This window comes from Drosophila sulfurigaster, chromosome 3 (genome assembly GCF_023558435.1).
Source record: "Drosophila sulfurigaster albostrigata strain 15112-1811.04 chromosome 3, ASM2355843v2, whole genome shotgun sequence".
In the NCBI taxonomy this organism is placed as follows: Eukaryota; Metazoa; Arthropoda; class Insecta; order Diptera; family Drosophilidae; genus Drosophila; species Drosophila sulfurigaster.
In genome coordinates this window covers 13,710,070-13,734,727 of record NC_084883.1, presented here as the reverse complement: position 1 = coordinate 13,734,727, position 24,658 = coordinate 13,710,070, and the positions used below count along the sequence as shown (strand labels likewise).

The 24,658-nt window shown below is 35.8% G+C and overlaps 1 protein-coding gene across 1 annotated transcript in view; it reads left to right on the top strand.

The window, feature by feature from the left end:
* Nucleotides 1–23,229, top strand: part of LOC133844027 (uncharacterized) — a 67,200-nt gene extending 43,971 nt beyond the window's left edge. Inside the window, exon 2 of the mRNA XM_062277836.1 lies at nucleotides 18,730–23,229. Coding sequence (XP_062133820.1) covers nucleotides 18,730–20,487 — 1,758 coding nt within the window. The 3' untranslated portion in view covers nucleotides 20,488–23,229. The remainder of the gene's footprint in view (nucleotides 1–18,729) is intronic.
* The last annotated feature ends 1,429 nt before the right edge of the window (nucleotides 23,230–24,658 follow it).

Sequence of the window (24,658 nt, the reverse complement as noted above, 5' to 3'; positions counted from 1 at the left end):
CGCTGTGGACAGTAATTTTCACCAGCTGCCGTTATCGCAAAGGTTCAACATGCTTTTTGCATGTGCATCATCATCATCATCATCATCAGCAGCAACGTTAATAGCTCCTCTGATACGACACGCCATTGCCATCGCCTAACTCCCTATATCAGCTCTCCCTCTCTCTTTCCCCTCGGTATCATTCTCATTTTTTTTTTCTGCACTGTAATATCGATCTTTTCGTTTGTCTGAATTAATGAGTGTTGTTTTTTTTGTGTGTGGGGGAGTGCTCATTAAATTTATTTCGTTATTTCTCTATAATTTTGTGATTTTATATATTTCTTTTTGTTGCCTTTCACCCAATAATAAAAAACTCGCCCTCAAATTGGCCAAGGCACGTTTTCGTCATCGTCGTCAAGGAAGTTGCGCGCGCTTAAAAAAAAACTTATTCAACTTGCCTTGCATTTAATGCCAATTATTCGGCATAAAGCAATAAATAATCCCCCCAATAATAATAATAAAAAAAGCAAGAAATAATGAAAAAAAAATGTATTGAATAAAACACAAATCGAAACGTTTGAGACAAAAACTCCTTTCACTTTGTGGCAAGCGCAAACGAAGCGCAGTTGCTGCTGTTGCTGCTGCCTGTTGCATTTGTGTGTGTAGAATGTTTGCCACATTGACACACACACACATACACAAGCAATCTGTGTGCCACTGACACACAGACCAAGTAAAGCGCAACGAAACCGAAAACGATAACGAAGCCAAAAGCCGAGCAAAGCCGACAACGAAAAGTCGAAGAAGCGTTGCGTTGAATGAACTCGCTTCTCAGCTTTTGTTGGCGAGCGTAGCGAAGCAAAGCAGAACGTGGCAACGTGGCAAAATGGGGCAGGAATAAAGTTTAGTTTGTGGCAAGCTGGGTTAGACATTCTTATGCAATTGGGCAAAAAGGAAGTGTTTGTTGTCGTACCTGACGTATGCGTAATATGGTTGCGTATACGCTTGTTGTGCACACTCTTCGCCCACACACACACGGTGGAAGCACTTGAAAACTCGCACTCAACTCACAGAACTATAATTGAAATTGTGTTTCTATTTATAATCGCAAGTTAAGCAGATTAGATGGCAACAACAGCATCAACAGCAGCAGCCCACTCAATATTCAATACTCATCAATTCAGTTAAGTTAATGGCCAGCGATGATTTTTTGGCGAATCTTTAAGTGGACAGCAATCTATCGAAAACTTAGGGAAACAGTCTCAACTCGAACACGAACTCGAATTCAACTCGCAGCAGCAGCAGCTTCATCACTTTGTTACACTTCAGAATGCGCAAATTTTGTGGCTTCTTCGCTGTATTTGATTTTGATTTGATTTTTGTTTTTTTTTTGTTTATTTCTTTTTTTTTTTGCGTTGAGCATTACGTAATCGCTCGCTCTTGTCTCGAGTGCTATTGAAATCTCAGTTGTGTTGTTTATTTGCTCCGCTTCTTTTGTCTGTCTCTTGTTTTTTTGTTATTATATATTTGTGCTTTTGTTTATTTTATTTTGCGCTTCTCTTCTTTAAATGTGTTTCAATTTCGATTTCATTTTCGATTCGATTCTACCTTTTATGCGATGTTCGCTTGGCTGCTGGTGTTTTGTCTTCTAATTATAAACACAAACTTCTTCAAACGGAAGCATCTTCAGCCATTCTAGAGTACATTTCAAATGTGATTTATGTTAATTGGTTTTAGTTTTTGCTCATCTTTTTTTTTGCACAAGCCATTAGTAGTTGACATTATGGTCAAGATTTGAGCGATAGCCCAAAGCGAATTCCTACTTAACTATTTCTATATATATTTTTAGTTATGATCAGATCCAGCAAATAGAGCAAACTTCGCGGTCGTTTATCTTCGCCAGTGTTGCCAAGCGAATTTAATCTGCAACTATCATTTAATCAAGCACATCGATGTGGAACAATAGTTGACATTTCTACCCGAGCGTAATTTATAGCAGAGTCTCAGTTGTGGGATTTGCTAAACTAACTGAATTGAATAGTAAAAAACAGCTACTGCAATCGCGTCTTAGTTGTTCTATATAAATATATGGTATATTTTATACTCTATGGTATATTTTTAACAGTGTTCCACACAATATACAAATACAAATGTATGTAACAGGCAGAAGAAGGCATTTCCGACCCCATAAAGTAAATATATGGTATATTTTACACCTTGTGGTATATTTTCTGGCATATTTTGCCATCTATGGTATATTTTTATAGTAGTATATAGTTATATTGAATATAGACTTTGGTATATATTAGTATTTTTCAGTATATTAATTTGGTATATATATATTTTCAGAATATTGTAACACTCGACTCTTTACCTTTCTTACTTGTTTTGAAATAGAAAGAATAGAGTATTTTGAATCATTATTTTTTTTAAATATCTTTAATTGAAAAGCCAATATATTACTTATTAAGTTATTCTTGCTGTGCAGTTGTGTCATCACTTGTAAGTTGTTGGCATTAAAAATAGACGATTGTAAATGGAAATCCATGAAGTTGGTAATATAATTAGATGCACTTATTGTCGTCGCCGGCGATTGCGTAATGAACGAACGTTACAAGTTGATGGCCATAGCCAATTTTTTTTTTTAATGGCACGTAGCCAAACGCTGGCACGTCGAAGAAAGTGAAATTACAAAATTCATAGCGCTGTTGTGGCATAGTTACAAATATAAATCCCAGAGAGTGTACGAAAACACTGTCGCAATTATGATAATAAATTAAATGAAAAAAAAAACAAGTAAGAAAGCTGCAGTCTAGTGTGCACGATTGTGATATACCAGCTACCTATTTTTAATAAAATCAGTTTTTGAAATATACCAAATTAATATACCAAAAATACTAAAGTATACCGAGCGATAATGGCTGGTATATTGATATAGTATTACATTCAAAATAGAGCACAGTTCAAAAAAGAGTAAAAAATATATACCAGAAAATATACCATCTAATACAAAATGTATCATATATAAACTTGATGGGGTAGGACTGTTAAATACTGTGCAGTGTTATTCTTAAAATATACCAAATTAATACATTGCAAAAATACAAAAATATACCGAGGGCTATGTTTGGTATATTGATGTACAACTAAATATACCATAAGGCACAAAATATACATGAAATTGTACAATAATATGTGAAATATACCAGAATATATACCATTGAGTACAAAATATACCATATATGTGTATACTTTATGGGGTAAATAGGTACATTTCCTCCCTTTTTACTCTATGGGTGTAAAGACAAGTTATAAAATACATGCTGCTTCAGAGTTGACAGAGAAATCGTTATCAAATTGTTTAGGAATCGTTACAAATTTGTTAGGTTTACATCAGATAATCTTTAAGATTCATATAAACTTAACAACTGAATTTATATTTCATGTAAAATACGCTCGATATTAAGCTACTATACCCTTCTAGCCAATGGTCAGTGGGTATCGAAATCGAATTATAATGCAGTTCATTCAAGTTGTACAATCACGAAATTCAAGCACGTCTTTCTCAATACCAAAGGTCTGGCCTGGCATTTTGACCCGCCGCGGCGACTGATTAGAAATGTGAATGAAAAGTGTCTGTCTGTCGAGTGGACTATATATATAAAATACTTATAGTATATATAGCATGTAGTTTTGGGTGCATAGAGTACACACTATTAATATAAATTGTAGATTGGGGGCCGTTGAACGTGTCGCTCAAAACTTTGCACGTGCGACGTAAGATTCAATCGTTGAAGCTCTGTTCGCCGGGGTGATTGATGACGATAAGCTCGACAGATTTCAGAATCATCGCTATACTATATAGCACACATTATAAACTCTATATAGCAGCTAAATTTGTATTATGAAAATTGTTTGCGCCAGCACTTTGCCTTCGTCTCTTCGTCCACAAAATATTATATATACAATATTTGAAAGCTGTTGCTGTCTAGCTGCATCTCCCTCTTTCATTCACGCTCTTTGAGTGCATTAAACTCGCGTCGCGTCTTGACATTTGCGCTGACAAGTCAAAAGAAAGAAAGAAAGAAAGACGAAGAAGAAGAAGCAGAGAGCAAAGGCAAAAATTAAATAATAAAAAATGAAATTTCAACAATTTATTTAAAATCGCGCAACGCTTCACAATAAATAATTCGCACAGAGATGATGGCACAATTGCAAAGTAACAAAAATAAAAAAAAATAAAGTAAAAGACCTCCTAAACAGATCTCTGACAAACCACTTAACACAATTTCAGAGGCACTTAGCAGACATAAATCACACAGAGATGCACACGCAAAGATACTTTTACAGATACAGATACAGATACAATTACAGATGCGATGTGTGGCAAGCGGCAATCCCCAGATTTTGTGGCATTAGTCACCTGTCGCTTCGCTTCGACTTGTGTTTGCTTATTAATAGCTAAGAAAAACACACTCGCATTCTGCAAATATATATTTATAGATAGATCTCTGCCACATACCAAAGAACACATCCCAAGCATCGCACATCTCATCGGATCGCGTGGGCAACTCAATTATAGATCGCAGCTTTGAGTGTAGGAAATGAAATTGCAAACGTCAGTGTCATTCTCGGATCGTATGTGGCTGACACATCGAGACGGAATTCCAACACCTCAAAGTGCAAAATTATTCAGCACATGAACCGAAAAGATCTAGGCAAGGCAGATGACAGCTGAGAGACAGCCTTTGAAGCAGCTTGAACAAGTTATTAGAAAACATTTCTAAATTTGAGAAATATAGAATGAAAGTGAATTGAAATTTCAACTTTAAATTCTTTCTTTAAAATGAAGACTTTCAATTTGAGTTGAATAGAAATTTAAACTTTAAATTCTTTCTTTAAAATTAAGTCTTAAATTTCAATTGAATTCAAATTGTAAACTGCTTAAATGAAGAGAAATTTAAACTTAAAATTCATTCTCTAAAATGAATTATTTAATTCGTATTTAATTTATATTATATATCTGCTTCAAAATAGCGAACTGAAATATATTTTATTTACAATTATCTGCATTTTCAATCTCTCTAAGCTTTGATCTTCGTGAGCAGCGCAAAACACCTGACTACATGATAAAGTATATGATATATAGATGTATAATACAACCATCATTTAATGTGATTATAATCCGCAACAGAATCTAGAATCTAGAACATGCTCGTTCCGAATTTGTTGACACAACTGCGTTCTTTTTTTTCGATGTTTACCAATACAGCTGACAGTTTTTTCTTTGTGTTAAGCTGAACTAGCATTCCATTTTATTCGGAACGCAACGTGAAAGCTATCAATAGTATGTAATCGAACATTTATTTATATCTTTACAGCAGAATTTACAAAATTAAAAATGTTGATCGATTTAACAGACTTGCCAAATATAAATGACTTAAGTTGTTGATTCAACAATAACTTTTATCAATATCTTTTACATTTGTTTTTATTTAAGCTGGTTTAAGTTGTCAAGATAAGAATACTTCTTAATCTATATCTTTTTTAAATGAACTTGGTCTCTTTTTATGAAAAACTACAAATATTTAGTTAAATATTTAAGCCAATAAATCGCTATCAAAAAAACATCTGGCTAGTATCCTGTTTTTCTTGGCGAAACCACAAAACCGTTGAGCAAAAAGGCGCCACATCAAAAGGTTTTTCTTTGGCAACTAAAAATTGCTGAGACGCAAGTTGTTTTTCTTTTATCGCACTGCAAAGCTCAAAAGTAAAAAAGGTTTTTCTTGTATATTTTTAAAATATATTTATATATAGGATCTAGCGTTCGCTCGGTATTCCTTTTCGATATTCTTTATCTACCTGTTGCGTTGTCAAACCAACAAAAAAAGGCGCCACATCAAAAGGTTCTCTACTCGAGTATCTTTATATCTGTTTTGCGTCCACTTTTTTAAGTATCTTTATAAATAGATTCTGTCTGTCTGGCGACACGTGCTTGGCTCTAGCTACTTTATTTTTTATTGCGAATTCAAGTTAATCCATTTGCGTATCAACTAAATACAATTAAGTGATTATATTGCGAAAACTTTTTACTATTTATTTATTTATTTTGTTCGCTTTATTTGCTGTGCTGTGTTGCTTTAGTCTATTTTTTGTTTTGTCATCGTATGTGCAAACTTTAATTGTGTGTTGGTATTGATATTATTTTGATGTGCGGTTCAGTTCCGTTCTGCGCTATTCTATTCTGTTCTGCGTTGTGTTGAAATGGATGCCACGTTGTGTGTGTTTTTCATTGTTTTATTTTTTTTCATTTTAGCGTGACTTGACGTAAAATCATGCAATACAACTTGTAATTACAGCTATAAGTATCTGTATCTGTATCTGTAGCTGTGTGTAACAATGATCAGCTTTAAGATACATTTGTATCTGCAGATTGTGCTTTATTGTGGAGCTTAATAATAATTCTGCTATTGAAATCAATTAAAAGCGTTTATATTATGCGTTTTGATTACGGCAACAGCAACAGACCTTGGGATCTCGCTTAACTCAGCTGAGCTGAGCTCAGTTCGTATTTGGAAAGGCAAAAAAAAAAAAAAAAATAAAAAATCAGTCGTTATGTTTACTAAATACATTAAGTGATCAATAAAGGGTATGTTGAAGTGTGCTTGCGAAATACCCTTTGTTTTGATTCAATTCTATTGATTGTGGCTTACATTACGTATACGTCATATTACGTATACGTTACATTTTAAATAACATTTTACGGAATTCGTATACCGAAAATGGCATTGAAAATCAATTGCCTATGAAAATTGGTTAATTGTAATATCATTTTCATATTAAGTATACGCCCAGTGGCATATTAAGTATACGCCCAGTTGACCTCCGAATGTTTGAAAACTTCAAAGCAGCATATAACAAATATGTTCATGATTCACTTTAATAGTTGTTTAGCCTATTTTATTATTATTTAGCACATATTAAGTATACGCCCTGCTGGCCTCGACATCGCTAAATTGCTGGCAATAACTGTTAAATAAAATAAATACATTAATATTTATATTTTATACTTTTGTTTTTGTTTTGTATATGTTTATATCAAATGAATATACCGCAAAAATACTGAAATATGATTAAGTATTTAGTATTTTTTAAAAATATACCAGTTTGAAGTATAAAAACAAAACCTGTTACTCATTTCTTGATATAACTTGATGTCATGGCATTTATAGTTCTTGCTATGCTCCTATCTAATTAATATACCACAAAAATACTATATATACCGAAAGCTATATTTAGTATAATGGTATTGGTATAAAATATACCAGATTGTACTAATTTTATATTGTTGATTTTGATAGAGTAACTTGAAATCGTGTCATGTTTAGTTCTTGGTATGTCTTTATCAAATCTACCGCAAAAATACTGAAATATACCGAAGGCTATATAGAGAACAAAATATATCAGATTGTAGTATAAAACAAGTAATGAAATAATGATCTTTTATAGAGTAACTTGAAAGTCGTGTTAATTTTTAGTTCTTTATATGTTTATATCTTTTTTTTTTTGGTCACATATGCCCCTTGAGAACGCGAGTTGTGAGTTGTTGTTGTTGTTGTTGCTGTCATGGGAATTGTAATTAAAATTGACAAATGATTTCGTGCCACAAATGTTGTGCGGCGCTATCAATTGCTTCCTGAGAACACATCTGCTTTGGCGCAACCAAATAGAATGTCGCAGTTTGACAGGTAATACACATGATCCGCAAATGTTCGTTGTGTGTGTGTGTTGGTTGTGTTTAGCTTTACTAGAGTATATTCTCTCTCTCTATCTCTCTATCTCTCTTTCTGTTTTGATACATTGTAACCAAAACAATATCTCCCATAGTAGACTTTGAGTTACGTTCGCTTGTTCTGTTCGTGAAAAAGCCTAATAAAATGGTATCATGATAACTGCTGATCGTGATAAGCGCAAGTTGTTTGTTGACTGCACGTCGTCATCGTCGTCGTCAGGCAAACTAATCAACGTAATGTACTCCTCGCATACACAATTATTTTTCGCCATTAACCAGATTGTTTGCGCCATATTCTCTTTCTTTTCGTAAAGTGAAACCCACAAACAGCTGTTCTTTTGCACAAAATTCGCAAATGCTAATTATGATGGAGGAGGCAGCAAATAGGCAAATACCCGAAATAATAACTGAGACAGCTGTTTCAACATTCGCAATGTGGACAGATTTGATTAGACTCAAGACGTCAAGTTTACACAGTAGATAATCATGTTCGCTATTGTTCAATTTATTTTGTTAAATACTTTAAAAACTCGAAATTGTGATCACTCTGTTATATAAACAGTTAAGCAGACGCCCGACTTGATTTCAATTTGAATTTGAATTTGGGTTTCAGTTCAGGTTTTGACATTTGCATTGAAAGCAAAAGTGATTTCTAATTTTATCTGCTGCAACGATTAGAACTCATTGAAAAGCAAATCCCATTTGGAATAAGAGCAACACTTCAAGTTATATAAATTATATTTGATATTAATAGCTGTTTTTTTTTTGTTTGCAATAAAAGGCCAAAGAGAGCGGCGAGTTTATTTATTTGCTTTGACAAAATCAATGCAGATTTGTTTATTGTTTCGGCATGAACTTATATGAATTTATATATTTATTTAGTTGCTGAACTTATTTGAATTCATATATTTGATTATTTGCTTGTTAAGTTTAGTTGGTTTGTTTAAAAAAGTGGATTTATTTTACCTTGAATTAAAAGTCAAATTATTTTTGCTAAAACTATTCTAAATGGATAATGATTAGCTACGAAAATACTTATTGTTAACAGTTTATTGTCTGTTATTAATTTTCAAGTTCATATTTGTTAGCTATGTGTGATAAATTGTAGCTCTAATTCAATAAATTCAGTTTTTTATGGCATAGAAATGTTGATTACAGAATTTAAAAAGGGAGAAAGTTAATTTTTATCAAAGTATTTATGTAAAAATAGTATATTGGTTATATAAAATACTATTTACACAATATATAATATATGTATATAGTATATTTGTACGTATATAGTATATTTTATAAACAAATAGTATTTTTATTAATAATATACTTTTAAGATATAAATTCTTTGATAAAAAGTAAATAAATACTATTTATACATAAAATATACCATTTATAGATATAGTATATTTTATATATACCATTTATACATAAAGTACCTTTTATATATAGTATATTTTATGTATAAATAGTATTTTTATTTAAATATACCATTTATACTTATAGTATATTTTATGTATGAATAGTATTTTTCATAAAGTATTAATATATAGTATTTAAACTATTATTTATTTGTTTATTATTACCGAATTGACATTTAACTAATAAACACATTTCGATTCGTTTTCGTTGTAGGTAAATAAACGCTTGTAATCACGAGATACTTTTGTGTTGTGCCACGACTGCAGCTGTTTGTTGGTAATGTACTCGAATTTGAATTGCCTCGACAAATAGAGAACTAACATAGATGTGGCACTTGCACATTGAGTTTATGGGCACATTCAAATATTAATGTTTGATAATATTTACACAAATGCGATCACAATTGAGAGCGTCTATGAGATACTTCTAGGGCAGCAGAACCCAACTTATGATGATGATGATGATGTGATAATATCATAGTTGACAATTTGTTATTTAGCACAAACTTTCTAATTTTGTTTGGGTTTTTATTTAGTTTTTGTTGTTGCTGTGCGATGTTTTAATGAGGCTGCAATTAAATTGGGTAAATGAATTTTTAGCGCAGTGCTAAATAATTATTCTAAATCACTCTATAGCTGAGTGTGGACCAATTAGCTGATATCTTTTTTTTTTTTGTAGGTCTGTTCATTGTTACATAACTGTTTTGTGCAAGTTAAAAATAGGTTTTCGAAAAGAGGGAGGGGGAGGGGAAACAGACAATGCAAGCCTAATGAAAGACAACGCGAAAGAAAAGTAATTTAATTATTCAAATTTTTCGTGTCGTGCTTCCTTTTAACGTTCAACGTCAATGGGCCTCGAGTCGAGACTCGTGTCAGTTTGGTTTCGATTTATTGCCGTTGCTGCTGTTGGTTAGAGTGAGATGGCAATTGTGCTTGCCGTCTCGCTCGGTCACGTTTTGTACCGTCGGGTCAAGATTAACTGAAACTAAAACTGAAACCGAAACCGAAAATGAAATAAACAAAAACCAAAGCAAAGCAAAGCGAGGCGAAGCGAACGTCAAACGAAAGCCAATCAATATACAGACATACTGTGTATACACTACCCCCCTCTCCCCATCTCTTCAGTCCCTTTTGCTTGCAGTTCCGAAAGCCCAAAGAAATGCTTTTGCTTTTGTTGTTGTTGCGGCTATCAAATGGAAACCATTTCCGTCATCATCTGGAAATTCTCGCTGCACTTTCATTTTCGGTCTCGTTCCCTTTCTCCGTCTCCCTCTCTCCGTCTCTCTCTCTCCCTCAGTTGGCGACCTCAGTTTGGGGTATGTGAAACTATGCCAAAAACCGCAAGTGAATCTCGTTGTGTGTGTCTGTGTGTTTTGGCCTGGCTAAGCAAGGTTCGACTGCCTGTCTAACCGTCTTTCTGTCTGTCCGTCCGTCCGTCCGTTCGTCCGTCTCTCTGTGTCTCCGTAGTTGTTGTATAATTGAATTGTAGTCGCATAGCCCGCTATACACGTATTTGAAATGTCGGTCGAACCGGTTTCAATTTGGCACTTGGCGCTCTGTGCTCGGCCCGGCATAATAATTAAGCTTCATTTGCATTGAAGGCGCGCTAGAATTTGGTATTCGATTCAATACGATACGATTCGATTTGATTTGATTTGATTTTGGTATTCATATTGGAATTGGAAACGAAATTGGATTTGGATTTGGAATTGGAATTGGAACTTTGTGTCGCACTTTCGTTTGACATTTTCCAAACAGCAAACCAAAAAAATATATATTGATTAAGGTCACACCTAAAACTATATACGAAATGTAGATGACGTGCAGAACGCAGAGTCGTGAAAGATACAAGATACAAGATTCAAAACACCACAACAAAACAGACAATTTGCGCTTGCGCATACTTATTAGGTCAGGGTCGCACCGACTGAGCGCGAGTCTTGCCAAAGAGCGCAAAGGCAACACAGCACCAGCATCAGCATCATCATCATCATCATCATCATCAGTCGTAGCTACAAGTGGCTATAGATACAGATACATTTATATGGTAACAGATACAGCTACAATAAATGGCATTCATAACAACAACAAAAGGAGGCAAAGGGGGTGTGTTGGTGAGGGAGGGAGGGGGGTAGATGAGTGTGGGAGGGGAACAGCTGTCAGAAACCAGCAAAAGTCGCGGCCTTTTTTTCGCTGCAGTGCATGTGTATCTGCAAGATACATTAGCGCACTGAAGTTGAAACTGAAGTTGAGCTGTAGTTGGTTGTTGCTATTGTGTTCGTTAGCTGTGCGGGGGGTAGGGGGGCAACCATCATAAAGGCTAAAAAACAACATTAATCTTTTTGGCCACTCGAATTGCGTTACTTGCATTCGAGTACAACACACATAATGGGTGTGTGTGTGTGTGCGTGTTTCTTTTTTTGTTTTTTTGTTGTATTTCGATTTAAGCTGCTGATTAACATTGAACCACAGGCCACAGCCAGCCAGAAAGCCAGCGGTAATAATAAATGCCCGATCATCGCATCGCGAGTTCTGTGCCATGCAAAATGCCAAAGTAACGGCACAATGCTGTGTAGCCGCTATAATTGTATCTGTATCTGTGGCTGGCCCGCCAGTAAAATATATAAAGCTCTCTGGTTTATGATTATGCCTATTTGCGAATAAAAATATTAAAAAACACACATTGAAAGGCCAAACAAAATTATGCGCTATACACAGACACAGGCGCAGACACAAATAAAATAAATGAATAATATGGCAATTAACTGGCATATATAATTATGAGTGCTATTTTTAGACGCATTTTGCGTAAAAGCTCAAGCTTCAAATGGGGCATTTATCATTACATAATTGACTCCAAAACGAGATCAACAAACACAGCAACTGTTTGCTACGAAACTCATTGCATTAGGTGCAGCAAACAAACACAGCAGCTGTTTGCTACGAAACTCATTTGCTGCTCCTTTCGCCTCGGTTCACTAAGTGCAGCAAACAAATACAGCAGCTGTTTGCTACGAAACTCATTTGCTGCTTCTGTCGCCTTGGCTCATTAAGTGCAGAAACAGCGACAAATGAGCTTTTGAGCTATTTCCTATACTAAGCGCGCTTTGCTCTTCACTCTTATCAGCATTGTCCACTAAGTGATGGGTGGGGTGGGGGCAACGCGACGGATAATTAGTAAAAGAAAAAAAACAAAGCAAGCAGTCTAAAAATAGATTGGACACCGCAAAGCGTACGTAGCAAAGCAAACGTAGCACACAACAACAGCAACAAAAATGCCAAAAAAAAGAAGTAAAGTATTTAAGTAATTTGCGTTGCGGCAACACCACCACAACAACCAACAACAAGCAACAACAACAACAATGAGAATAGCTAAATAGCAAGAGAGAAGAAACCCAAAAAAAAAACGAAATTTAATAAATGAAAAAACTAAAACGACTACAAGAAATAATGAAATCGAAAACTGGGCAAGCAGCAAAAATGCATTACGAATAAGGCATAAAATCAGCTCAGCTAAAAAACACACAGACATGAGACACGCACACATGCACACACGCACACACTTGCATACATCAACAGAAATGTGCATGATCGCTTTATCAGCTGAGCGAGCGAGCAGCGCCCGCATTGCAGCAGTCGACCGACAAACGGACAGATCGACGAACTGAATGTACGACGACGAACTGTGCGACCGACTAACCGAGCGACCGTCAGAATTACCTGCAACTATGCTTATGCTTGCCCTTCTAAAAACACACACACATACAGACGCATGCATAGGGGCAGCCAAACATGCTCAAAATTGTGCTCAAGTCACTCTCCGACGCTCACTCACTCAAAAAAGACACATTCACTCACTCACTCAGTCACTGCGCGTCGCTCTCACTCACTCGCTCTCTCACTCGTTTCGGTGTACGGTGAGTGGCTGCGGCAGCGCGTTGTGACGTCAGCTGACTAAAGCTTTCGGTGCTGCTCTGCTGACTCGCGAATATTCTAATAAGCATTTCAATTTCATTTGGTTTTCAAACGCGCAACGCAACGCAACACACGACGCTAGCAAACGGAACGAACGCGCGGCGCCATTAGCTTTTCAAACAACAAAATTTCAAAAGCATAATAATCAAGTGTGTGTGTTTGTGTCTGTGTTTTTCGTGAGTTGTGTGCTGCATCTAGTTCGTCGTTGTTGTTTCTGTGTGGCCAATTGTGTGAAATTATAATAAGATACTCGCGGCATATAATTTTAAAACGAAATTCAATTGCTCGATTGATACACGCAGTGTGCTAAAAAAAAAAAGTGAAGAAAATACAAAAAAAAAACCGAAGAGCCCAAGAGCCAAATAAATAAGAAATAAAAAAAAAAAAAGCAAAAGCAACATTCGCAGTCGCAGTCGCGGGTGCGTCGTCTTCGCCAGTTTAACGGTAATACTGCCCCTCCCCCTAAGCCACTTACATACATACTTACATACCTTCATACGGAATCCATATTTGTTTTTGCGTTTTGGACATCGCACAGACACAGCTGCTAAGTTACACTTGTTTGAGCTTTGCTTTGCAAAGACTTTCTGCCACCGTTTGTTGTTGTTGTCGTTGCGTTTTTCTCTTTTTTTTTGTTGTATTTTTGCTGCAGCAGCAGAAAGAAGGAGAAAAAACAACGATTTTCACTTTTATTTGAGACCAGTCGCAGTCTGCTGTCTAGGCCAGCACGCCATACACCTGTTTGCGTGTCTTGGTATCGCCCCTGTATGTGTGTGTGTGTGCGAGTTGCTATGCAACAACTGCAACATAATCATGATCAGCAACAGCATCATGAGAATACATAATGATGTTTACTCATTGTGTATGAGCAACAAAATAAATGCTCAGATGAAATTGGTGAAAATTGCAGCGTTAATTTATTTTATTTGTGGAAAAAGTACACACGAATAACACAAACACACACACATACACCTGGGAGTAGAGGTTCAACGAATACATTGTGAAATTCGACAAGAAAAAACTGAAATAAATGTAGCAAAAATGGCAAATGGCAAAAAAGTATTTTATCACAACGCTAGCCAATTAATGAAATAACAAACGAACTAAATGCCTGACTAGCACTTACCCTTTATCTTTAGTTTTACAGGGTATACGCTGTACGTTGTGAACTTGTGACTTTAAATTCTTTATGCTTTGCCACATTTTGTTCAAGGGTCACACTACTCACATTAAAAAACAATTTGTTCAACTCGAGTACAGGGTACAAGAAAGTGCAAACACGCTTTGGCACTCTCTCTCCCTTCCTCCCTTTCTTGCCGCTCTCTCTCTCTCGCACACTCGCCTTATCAACACTACAATCGAAAGCCTGCGTAAATTTAATTAAAATTGTTATAATTTTGGGTTTTTTTTGTCGCAGCCAAACAATGTCAGAAATGGTGTCAAAAACAAGAACAGCAACAAAAAAAAAAAAAACAAAAATAAGTGCATTTAATTAGTTGAAGAAATTAAGAAAAGTGCCAAATAATTTATGTGTTAATTTCAGTTATTGTGTTAATTGAATTATGTATGCGATTTGTGTGATTCGCTCTTATAGTTGTTGTTGTTGTGCTATGACAGGAGAAAGTCAAATTTCAAATTTCAATTTGTTGCCAGCTCTCTGACACAAATACACATTTATCGTACATTCAGATGTACATAGCGTATATATAGTAGACAGAGTGACGAAAAGTTACGAAAGATATTGGCCAGCAAATTGATGAAATGTGCGCTCAATTATTGTAGTTGAAATATGGAAAAAAAAGAAAATGTGTGTTGCTTCATGAAAATGCAATACTATAATACTAAACAATTGCAATTACACAGCACGTCAAAGGCAATTAATAAATAATAAATCAAACAACAAATCATTTAAGCACTCAACGAACAAATGTTGCAGCTCGTTTGTTGTAAATTATGCTCGAGTTTACACGTGGCTTAAACACAGAGAACAAAGTGGAATTCTGTGGAATTGTATTTATTCGCGATTTATCTAGTTTTTATCTCTTTGGCACTTTTTTGTGAATTAACTTTTTTGCCAAATGAGTCAGAAGTTTTATTGCGTTGCGTTTTGGTGTTTATCCTTTCGCTTTTTGGATTTACGTTTAATTTATCATAATGTTTATTAGGCCAGTATTATAGCAAGAAAAGAAAGTAATTAGTTTTGTGATTGCTGTTGTGGTTGTTATTGTTATTGTTGTTGTTGTTGTCAGGTTAATTGTAGATTGTTGTCGCTCAGTGTGATAACGAGGCAAAGCTAACTCATAATGAATAGCGTGTAAACACACAGCTAGATAACTACCCCACACACACATACGTACATACAAATAGTTATCGTGAATAGTGCGGATCGTGTAAACGACGCTACTTAGGTTAGCTCGCAGACTGTGAATCATTCGCATCGCTAGAGGCACGCAAGAATCTATTTGAATTAGTTTATAGCTCTCGGAATATTTGCACGCATTCAGTCGCTATGCTCATCGAGCTACGCTATATACTATATAATATATATATACAGATACAGATACAGATTTATGTATGTTCATACATATCTCGAGACATTTCGCTTGCCGCCTCTGTGCCAGAAAAAATTCAATTGTTTTTTTTTTTGTGAAACGCACAAACAAAATGATAAAGTAGGCGACACACAAACACAGTCACACACATACACCGATGCAAGAGACGCCACGCAGTGGCAAGCAAAATGAATGAATCCAACGTGAAGATACCCTAGGTTGATTAAAGAAACTAAAATGTAGATAATATAAAAAAATATATATACAAAGAAAAAAATTCTTAAAAAATAAATAAAATAAAATAAGATAAACAAATATAAAGTAAAAATAATTATTAAAGAAAGTAAATAACATAAAACAAAATAAACAATTATAAATAAAGAAGAATTCTGAAATTGATATCAAATAAAATATTCAGAAAGAAAAAAGAATTCTTCAAAAAACAAGATGAGAGTAGATAGAACAAAATATATCAATAATAATACAAATATAATAATATATAATATAATATATTCATTTTATAAGAAGAAAAGAAAAAAAACTTTAAAAAATAAAATAAACAAATATAGAGACATGAAAATTCTTAAAGAAAATAAATGAAATCAAGATGAGAGAAGATAGAAGATAATAGATTACTTTAATACACAAAATATTTATTAATTTTAATAGAAAATATAATAGTAAAATGAAATTTCAAAAAAATGGGAACCAAATGGGTGTTGAGATAAAAGTCAGTTAAGAAAACTGTAAAACTTTGATACACTAGAAAAAACACTCGCCTCAAGCAAACAAAGAATCAAAATACCTGCACTCTGCACTCTACAGGGTATGCTTAATGTGAGATAGAGCCGAGCCTAAGAACGCTAAAGGAGATAAGAAGAAAGAACTAAGCATAGCCAAGACCCAGACCCACATGTTGTTGAAGTCGTTGTCGATGCCAAAGCTGATAGACTCACTCTAGACCCCAAAAACAGTAGCGAAGCAATCTGAAAAAAGAAAAGGACAGAGAGTGTAAAAAGAAAGAAAGAGAGACGACACATCGAGACATTCGATAACAACGCGGATATTTTGAACAAGAATTTCTGTTTTTGGTCGCTTTTGACAAAGTGAACTGAAAATTTTGTGTGTTTTGAGCAGCCGAAAACGAAAAGAACTTCCTCAAAGACCCAAAAGACAAAAACGTGGAACGGTGAGCGCTAAATGGTGAGACGTTAATAATAAACAAATAAATTAACAGCAACAACAACGAGAAAAAAGAGGAAGGGAAATAAACAACAACATATTAAATGTGGGAACACAAAAAAAAAACAACGCCACAAAATTATAGAACATATTATATAGACGCATATGTAGGCGGTGCGACAGCCAAATAGAGCGAATGATGAGTGCAAGGGAGGAAGATAGATTGAGAGAGAGGGAAAAGAGAGGAGAGCGGAGAGTGGGATTCTTCCTCATGCGAAATTGAGCAAATTTAAAGCAAATTAATTAATTAAAGCAACAGCCAACAGACCCCGGGCGGCAATTTGTTGGCATTGGTGGCAATAAAATGCCGAAAACTAAATAAAATGAATAAATGAGAGAATACTACACTCGGCAACAAAATAATATAAATGATATGCTCTCCTCTTCTGTCAGTCGCACAAACAGTTTAATGAAGCAGCTGTTACTATATTTCCATTAGAAATGTGACTTTTATTGTCACTTCGAGCGTAACGATGCATCAAAAGTGACTTATATTACTCGAGTAATGATTTTCGAAAGCCGCAAAACGATAAAAGCTTGAATTAATATAAAAAGTTCTTACCTGCAGCTGAGAAAATCTATTCGCAGACATTTTCTATTACCACACGATGTGAAATAGTTTAAAGTTGCTTTTTAAAGCAGCCAAGATTAGGTTACACTTTAGTTAAAGAAAACATTATTTGTTGAACATTCTTCTCATACATCATAATTAGTAGCTTCGAAAGCAGATGAAAGTTTCGCAAGAGCTTATAGTGGGATAAAGCTTTATGCGGTTAAATTCTTAAATTAAATTTGATCTCATAATATTCCATGTTATTTTAATATCAAATGCGCTGTTCTATGTATTATTAATCACAATTAGTAACTTCGAAAGCAGCTGAAAGTTTTGTAAGAGCTTATCATAAAGCTTTGATCTTGAAGAAAATTTCAACTTTACGCTGAGAAAGTCTCAGAAATTTGATCTCATATTTATAATTCTTTTTATGTCAAATGCACTATTCTATATGTTCTTAATCAAAATTAGTAACTTCGAAAGCTGCTGAAAGCTGCTTGTAAGAGCTTAACTCAAATATAGCAGAAAGTTTTGATCTTGAAGCAAGCTTAAACTTTACGCTGTTCAATTCTTTATAATTCCATCTCCTCTATTTTATAACTGTATATTAATTACTCTTAATCGTAGTTGAGAACCTTAAAACCAGCGGAAAGTGTCTTCAGTCCTTCCATGATTAATTAATAAAGTAAAGCTTTAACCAAGAATGCTTTGCTTTATTAGTAAAATAAAGCTCTAAGCTTATTTATATTCCTCTTCTTTCAAAGAAGGTATTTCTTAATTTATGAAGAGAAGCAATTTTTCAAAGTAGCTGAAAGCTTTAACCAAGCTTTAAACTATTTAATATTATTCTTCAGGCTTTCCAAGAAAGTTTTGCTTCATTTATGAAGTGAAGTAACTCAAAATTAGCTCAAATCTTCAACCAAGCTTTATGCTTTTTAATATTATAATTTTTGGTCACATTCTTTGTCATTTTACTGTCACATACTTTATAATTTCCCCAACACACACGCACACACACACACCAAGCAAGCTGTTGTTCAGCTAAGCCTCAGCCTCAGCTCTGCTTTGCTTTGCTTTTTTTCGGCTCGTTCGAAAAATGTGTGATAAATAAAATTGCAGCACAATCGTTTTGCCACTAAAAAGAAAACTAACGTCCAATTTCTGTTCTCCATTTCTCTCCCTCTCTCTCTCTCGGTCTCTCTCTCGGTCACTGTCTGCTTGCAGTGCGGGACACTAGACGGAGCCGCCGAACCGTTATTTCATCAGCAACGCAACAACAGAATGGACGTCTACCAGATCGACGATGGTTTCCACTCGGATGGCGGCACCGAAACCCCTCCGCCATCGCCCAGCTCGGGCTCCTCGATTGCCTCGACCTCGGACCACGGATCGTTGGAGAGTGTTGACACTGGAGGCACACAACGCTTGGCTGTGCTGTCATTCGAACAGGTGCGCAAGCTGCACAATGTGATGGACGAGAAGGTGGCCATCCATGGACGTGGGAATTTCCCAACGCTGGAGGTGACGCTGAAGGATCTGGTGAATCTGGTGCGTCGCAAGCTGGAGGCGGATGTGAACAGTGGCGGTGCCGGGGTGCTCGTCAAGGATATACGCTTGAATGGCGGCGCCGCTAGTCATGTGCTGGCCAACGAGGATCAGCCGTACAATGATCTGGATCTGATATTTGCCATTGAGCTGAGCTCGCCGCGTGTCTTTGATCGCGTCAAGACCGCCGTGCTGAACACACTGCTCGACCTGATGCCCGAGGGCGTCTGCAAGCGTCGCATCTACACGTGCTCCCTCAAGGAGGCCTACGTCGGCAAGATGGTCAAGGTGAACAACAACAACGATGGCGATCGCTGGTCCCTCATCTCGCTGGGCAATTCACCGGGTCACAAGAATGTCGAACTCAAATTCGTGGACACAATGCGACGACAATTCGAGTTCTCTGTGGACTCATTCCAAATTGTGTTGGACTCGTTGCTGTTGTTCTACGATTGTGCCGCACTTCCCATATCGGAGAATTTCTACCCGACGGTGGTGGGTGAATCGGTGTACGGCGACTTTCAGGAGGCACTGTATCATTTGCAAAAGAAATTGATCTCAACACGACAGCCGGAGGAGATACGCGGCGGCGGTTTGCTCAAATACTGCAATCTGCTGGTGCGCAATTACACCGCTGTCGATTCGCAGCTGATCAAGACACTGGAGCGTTACATGTGCTCGCGGTTCTTTATCGATTTTCCGGACATCAATACGCAGACGACAAAGCTCGAGGCCTATTTGCGTAATCATTTCTGGGGCGTCGAGGAGGAGCCGCTGCAATACGAGTACCTGATGCATTTATACAATGTCGTCGAGATGTCCACCGTCTGTCTGATGGGCCACGAACGTCGCCAGACCCTGTTGCTCATCCATTCGCTGGCCAACCAGGTGAAGCAGGCCCAGGAGCATCAGTATCAGCAACAACAACAGCAGCAACATCAACAGCAGCATCATCAACAGCATCATCAGCATCACCATCAGCAACAGCATCAGCAGCATCAACAGCAACAGCAACATCATCATCAACAGCAGCAGCAGCAACAACACCAGCAACAGCAATACCTTCAACAGCAGCAACAACAGCAGCAGCAGCAACTGGAGGCGGGGCAGACGCCGGTGCTGGCATTGGTCGCATCGTCGCCAACACAAACGCCGCAAACGCAAACGATCTACGTGCAACAGACGGCGCCAGCCAGTGCAACCATCTGTTGCAGCACAGCGCCACCAACAGCAGCAGCAACCGCAGCGGCAGCAACAGTGGCAGGCACAACAACAGCAACAGTGGCAGCAGTAGCAGCCGCTGCTGAGACGTCGCAAACACAGACCATACAGATACAGGCGGGGCCGCCGGGTCTCATCTATGCCAATGGCGTCTACTATGCACCTGTGATTCCCAGCACCATTTGCACGTGCAACTCCACCTGGTTGAGCACGTGATTGGAGCAGCAACAACAACAACAGCCAGAGCAACAGCAACAGCAACAAGAGAACACCAACAACCATAGCAACAACAGCAACAACAACAACAACAGTAAGAGCAACAGCAATAGCAACATTAATAACAACAGCAACAGCAATAGAGAAGCACTCGATGTGGCAGCCACAGGCAGCTTGGTGTTGACACAGCAGCAGATTAGCAATTTGCCCGTTTACAGTCTGAAACAACAGCAACAGCAACTACAGCAGCAACAGCAACATCACAATCACAGCAAGCTAGAACAACAACAGCAACAACAACAACAGGAGCTGCTGGGCACGTACAGTGGACAGTTTGCATATTTTTATCCTCACGATGGCTCGTCGCCCAGTTTGTTGCTGCTTGGCAAGGACTCGTATTTGCATGTCACGAATCTTTAAAACTTTACACAGCTTCACACCCAACTCTGTTGTTCCTTCTGATGATGCTGATGATGATGATGATGTTGTTCAACTTTGATGATAAACTGACCGCTGTTAGAAGAAGAAGAGGAGCAACAAAGACTAAGCAGGCAACAACAACATCGATGGGCGAAGAGAGTGAAGACCGAAAACAAAGCCCAGCAGCAGCAGCAACAGCAACAGGAGCAACCATATAACAGCACTTGCAGCCATCTCAACAAGATTTCTACAACAATTTATAACAACAACAAAAGCCATTCACAATTTATTTTCCAATATTTTTCCAATTTTTGCGCCGCTCAAAAAAATTTCCTTGTATTGAAAAAAAGAAAGAAACACTCGAAATTTGTATACTACTGAAAAACCTTATTACCGATTATCATTGAATTTCTTCATTTCTAATTCTACACCTCCTTCCTTCACCCCCTCTTCTCTCTCTTTTCCCCGTACACATTCTCTCATTTTGTAATAAAAAAAAAGAAAAAAACGTAAAAAATTGCGGCGCAAAAAAGCACACACAAAAAAAAAAACAAATCTTGCATTATTATCATTTGTTGTTGCTCGAATTTCAGCTCATCCAACACACACACACACCTCCTAGCATCCCTCCAAAAAAAAGAAAAAAGAAAAGAAAACACAAAAAAACATATATTTAATTATAGAATTTCTCTCTGAATTTGTTCGTATTGCTTTAAGCGCGTGAAGCGGCCTCTGAACCGTCGCCTAGAAATTCCAATCAAACTATCTACGTACATATATATAACAAAAAAAATACCAATATACTAAAAAGCAAAAAAAAAATACATATATTTAACGAAGAAAAAACGTAAAAAATACTTCTACAAAAAAAGAAAAGCATGATCATGATGATGATAAGGATGATGATGATGATAGAAGTGCAGAAATTATGACATATATGCGTAATGTAAATAAATAAATCAATAATATCATTAGTCAAATTTTAGCTGTCGAAATTGACAAAAGTAAAAGTAAAAGAGAGAGAGAGAGTTGAAACCACAACAATGAAGATGAAAAAAAACTGTATTTATATATTGTATATGATTTAAGAACTCTTAAGGACTCTATAGAACTAACTGTACAATCATTAGATTCGGCAATTCATCACAGTGCAGTTTTTTGTTTTTTTCTTTTCTCTAAACACAAAATGTATCTCAGCGTAAGACGTTTTGCTCAATGGAAAGTTCGGGAAAACGAGATTCGAAACTTACAAATTACAATCTCTATAAAAACAAAAACAAAACGATAATAACAAGAAAACATAAAGAAATATATATGTATAATTTTTTTACTTGAAACATTTTTATAGAGTTGCCGAGAGAAGGAAGAAAAAAAAATGGGGATAAAGTTTGATAAACAAATTTTCAGTGTTTTCTAATTAAATGTGTAAAACTGTAAACTGTAGTTGATAAACAAACAAAAACAAAAAAGGAATGATATATCTAAAATAATACATATTGTACTATATCTAGTGAAGTTTAACAGCAGCAGCAACATGATGATGATTGATTGATTGATTGATGTGATGTGATGTAATGTGAGTGACTGGAGTTTGGATTGATTGTTCGTTTGTTTGTTTAAACTGCTGGGTGATAATTTATGAATGATTCAACTGATATACATATAACGCATATTATATATATATACATATATACATCTATCTATCTATCGAACTATCTAACTATCTATCTATCTACAAATATATTTATAATCCAACAAAAAACATAAAGAATTGATGGAGAGTTCCGGAACATCATATTTAAAAGAAAAACGAAAAAAAAAACAAAATCAACAAACAAACAACAAAATTTTTCGATAATTGTAAATGTACGTATGTTTAATCAATGAAAGACAAACTGCAAGTCCAACCAACAAATTATCTATGTTTCCTGTTAACTCTGTAAACTGTAACTGTAAACTGTAACTGTAACTATAACTGTAAATGTAAATGTAAATGTAACATTAACTGTAGTTAACAGTCTACTGTACTGTAAGCTCGACTCTGGGCGTTTTACTTTTGTGTACTTTTCAATTTAGTTGTAACAACTCGGAAGCAACTGCAATTGTGTTTGAATTTTTGTATTGTATTAACTTTAGTTTAAATTTGTGACATAATAATGTTTATAATGCTTTGTGTATATGTGTGTATATACATATATGTATGTATGTGTATGTATATCCTCGATGTATTCCAAACCAAGATAATTCTTCTTCTGAAACTTTGCTCACAACTGGCTGCTTGATATTTTTTGATAGAACACTCTTCAAAAAAACACAACAAAATATTGTATGTATATGCAGACATATGCACATCGGATATATATTACTAGTTATATAGGTAAAATGATGAGAATGATTGAAGCTGATAAATAGAGCGAATAGTCTGTAAGCGTGGACATTTTTTGCAAAAAAACATAGCATGTAATTTTAAATTTATACAACAAAAACCATACAGTTACAGAGTTACATATATATATATATATATATACATAATATAAAGAAATCAAACAAAAAAAGAAAGAAGAAAAATCAAATCAAATCAATCAACAATCTATTGAGATTTGTATATAATATTATAATTATGCCTAAATATACAATACTACTTATATGTGTATGTACGACGTATATCCAATTAAAACACACACACACACACACAGCATACACAAAGAAACTACACACACACACACACATACACAATGAAACACTACACCACACACATACACACACACCATACATATACATACTTATTACATTATATAAATATTAATCTTAATTATTATGTGTATCTACAACAACAATTTACCATATACATATTACTTCTGTGCGCTTCTTGCGATCTAAGGAATTTCAATAAAAACAAACAAAAAATACCTAAAAAGTATAAAACCAACGAAAAATACAAAAAAACACAAATATTAATACAATGACTTTTTCTTTCCTTATCGATATGAATTCGATGGCTTTTGCTGCTTGCTGCTTGGACAACATCGCATGGGGTCAACTTTACGAATTTTTACAATCTCCTTCGCTTGGCCATTGACGCTTGTGTTTCCTCCTTTCGAATTTTGTTGTTTTTTTTTTTTTTTCGATTGGTATTTTTCTGTTTCATTCGGGCAAACATCTGCTGATTATGACAGAGTCGACAACCAGCAACAACAAACAACTTTTAACTGCTGGACAACTCTATGATCAACTGTTTTTGGTGTTGCAGCTGCAGCTGTGGCTGCATCTTCTTCATTCAATCTGTGGTAGACTGGATACTAGCTGGTCAACTTTCGCCTGTGGTTTCACTCTCAGCATTTAATTCGCAAAGTTTTCCTTTATCTCGCATATATATTGTATAATATTGCCTTTGGAGAGGCGCTGGCTAATGTCCGTGTCATAAGTGTATGGACTTCGGCTTGAACCCGGCTGTTGCTGTGTGTGTTGATAAGTGCGGGTAAATATAAAATATGACAAATCTTCTGTTGCCGCTAGCATGATTTATGATTAATGCATTTTGATTAAGCTGTTGAGGCTCAAACTGGCTACAAACACGTTGTTTGTTCATAGATATTTTTGGCAATGTGCAACAGGTGTGCTTAAATCACGTTCGAATTGAAGGCTTTGGTATAAATTGCGTTAAGGAAATATCTTCATTGACAAGTTGCTACCATGTTTAATTATTTGGCAAAGAATGAGTAAAAAAGAAATGCCACATTATTTCCTTAAA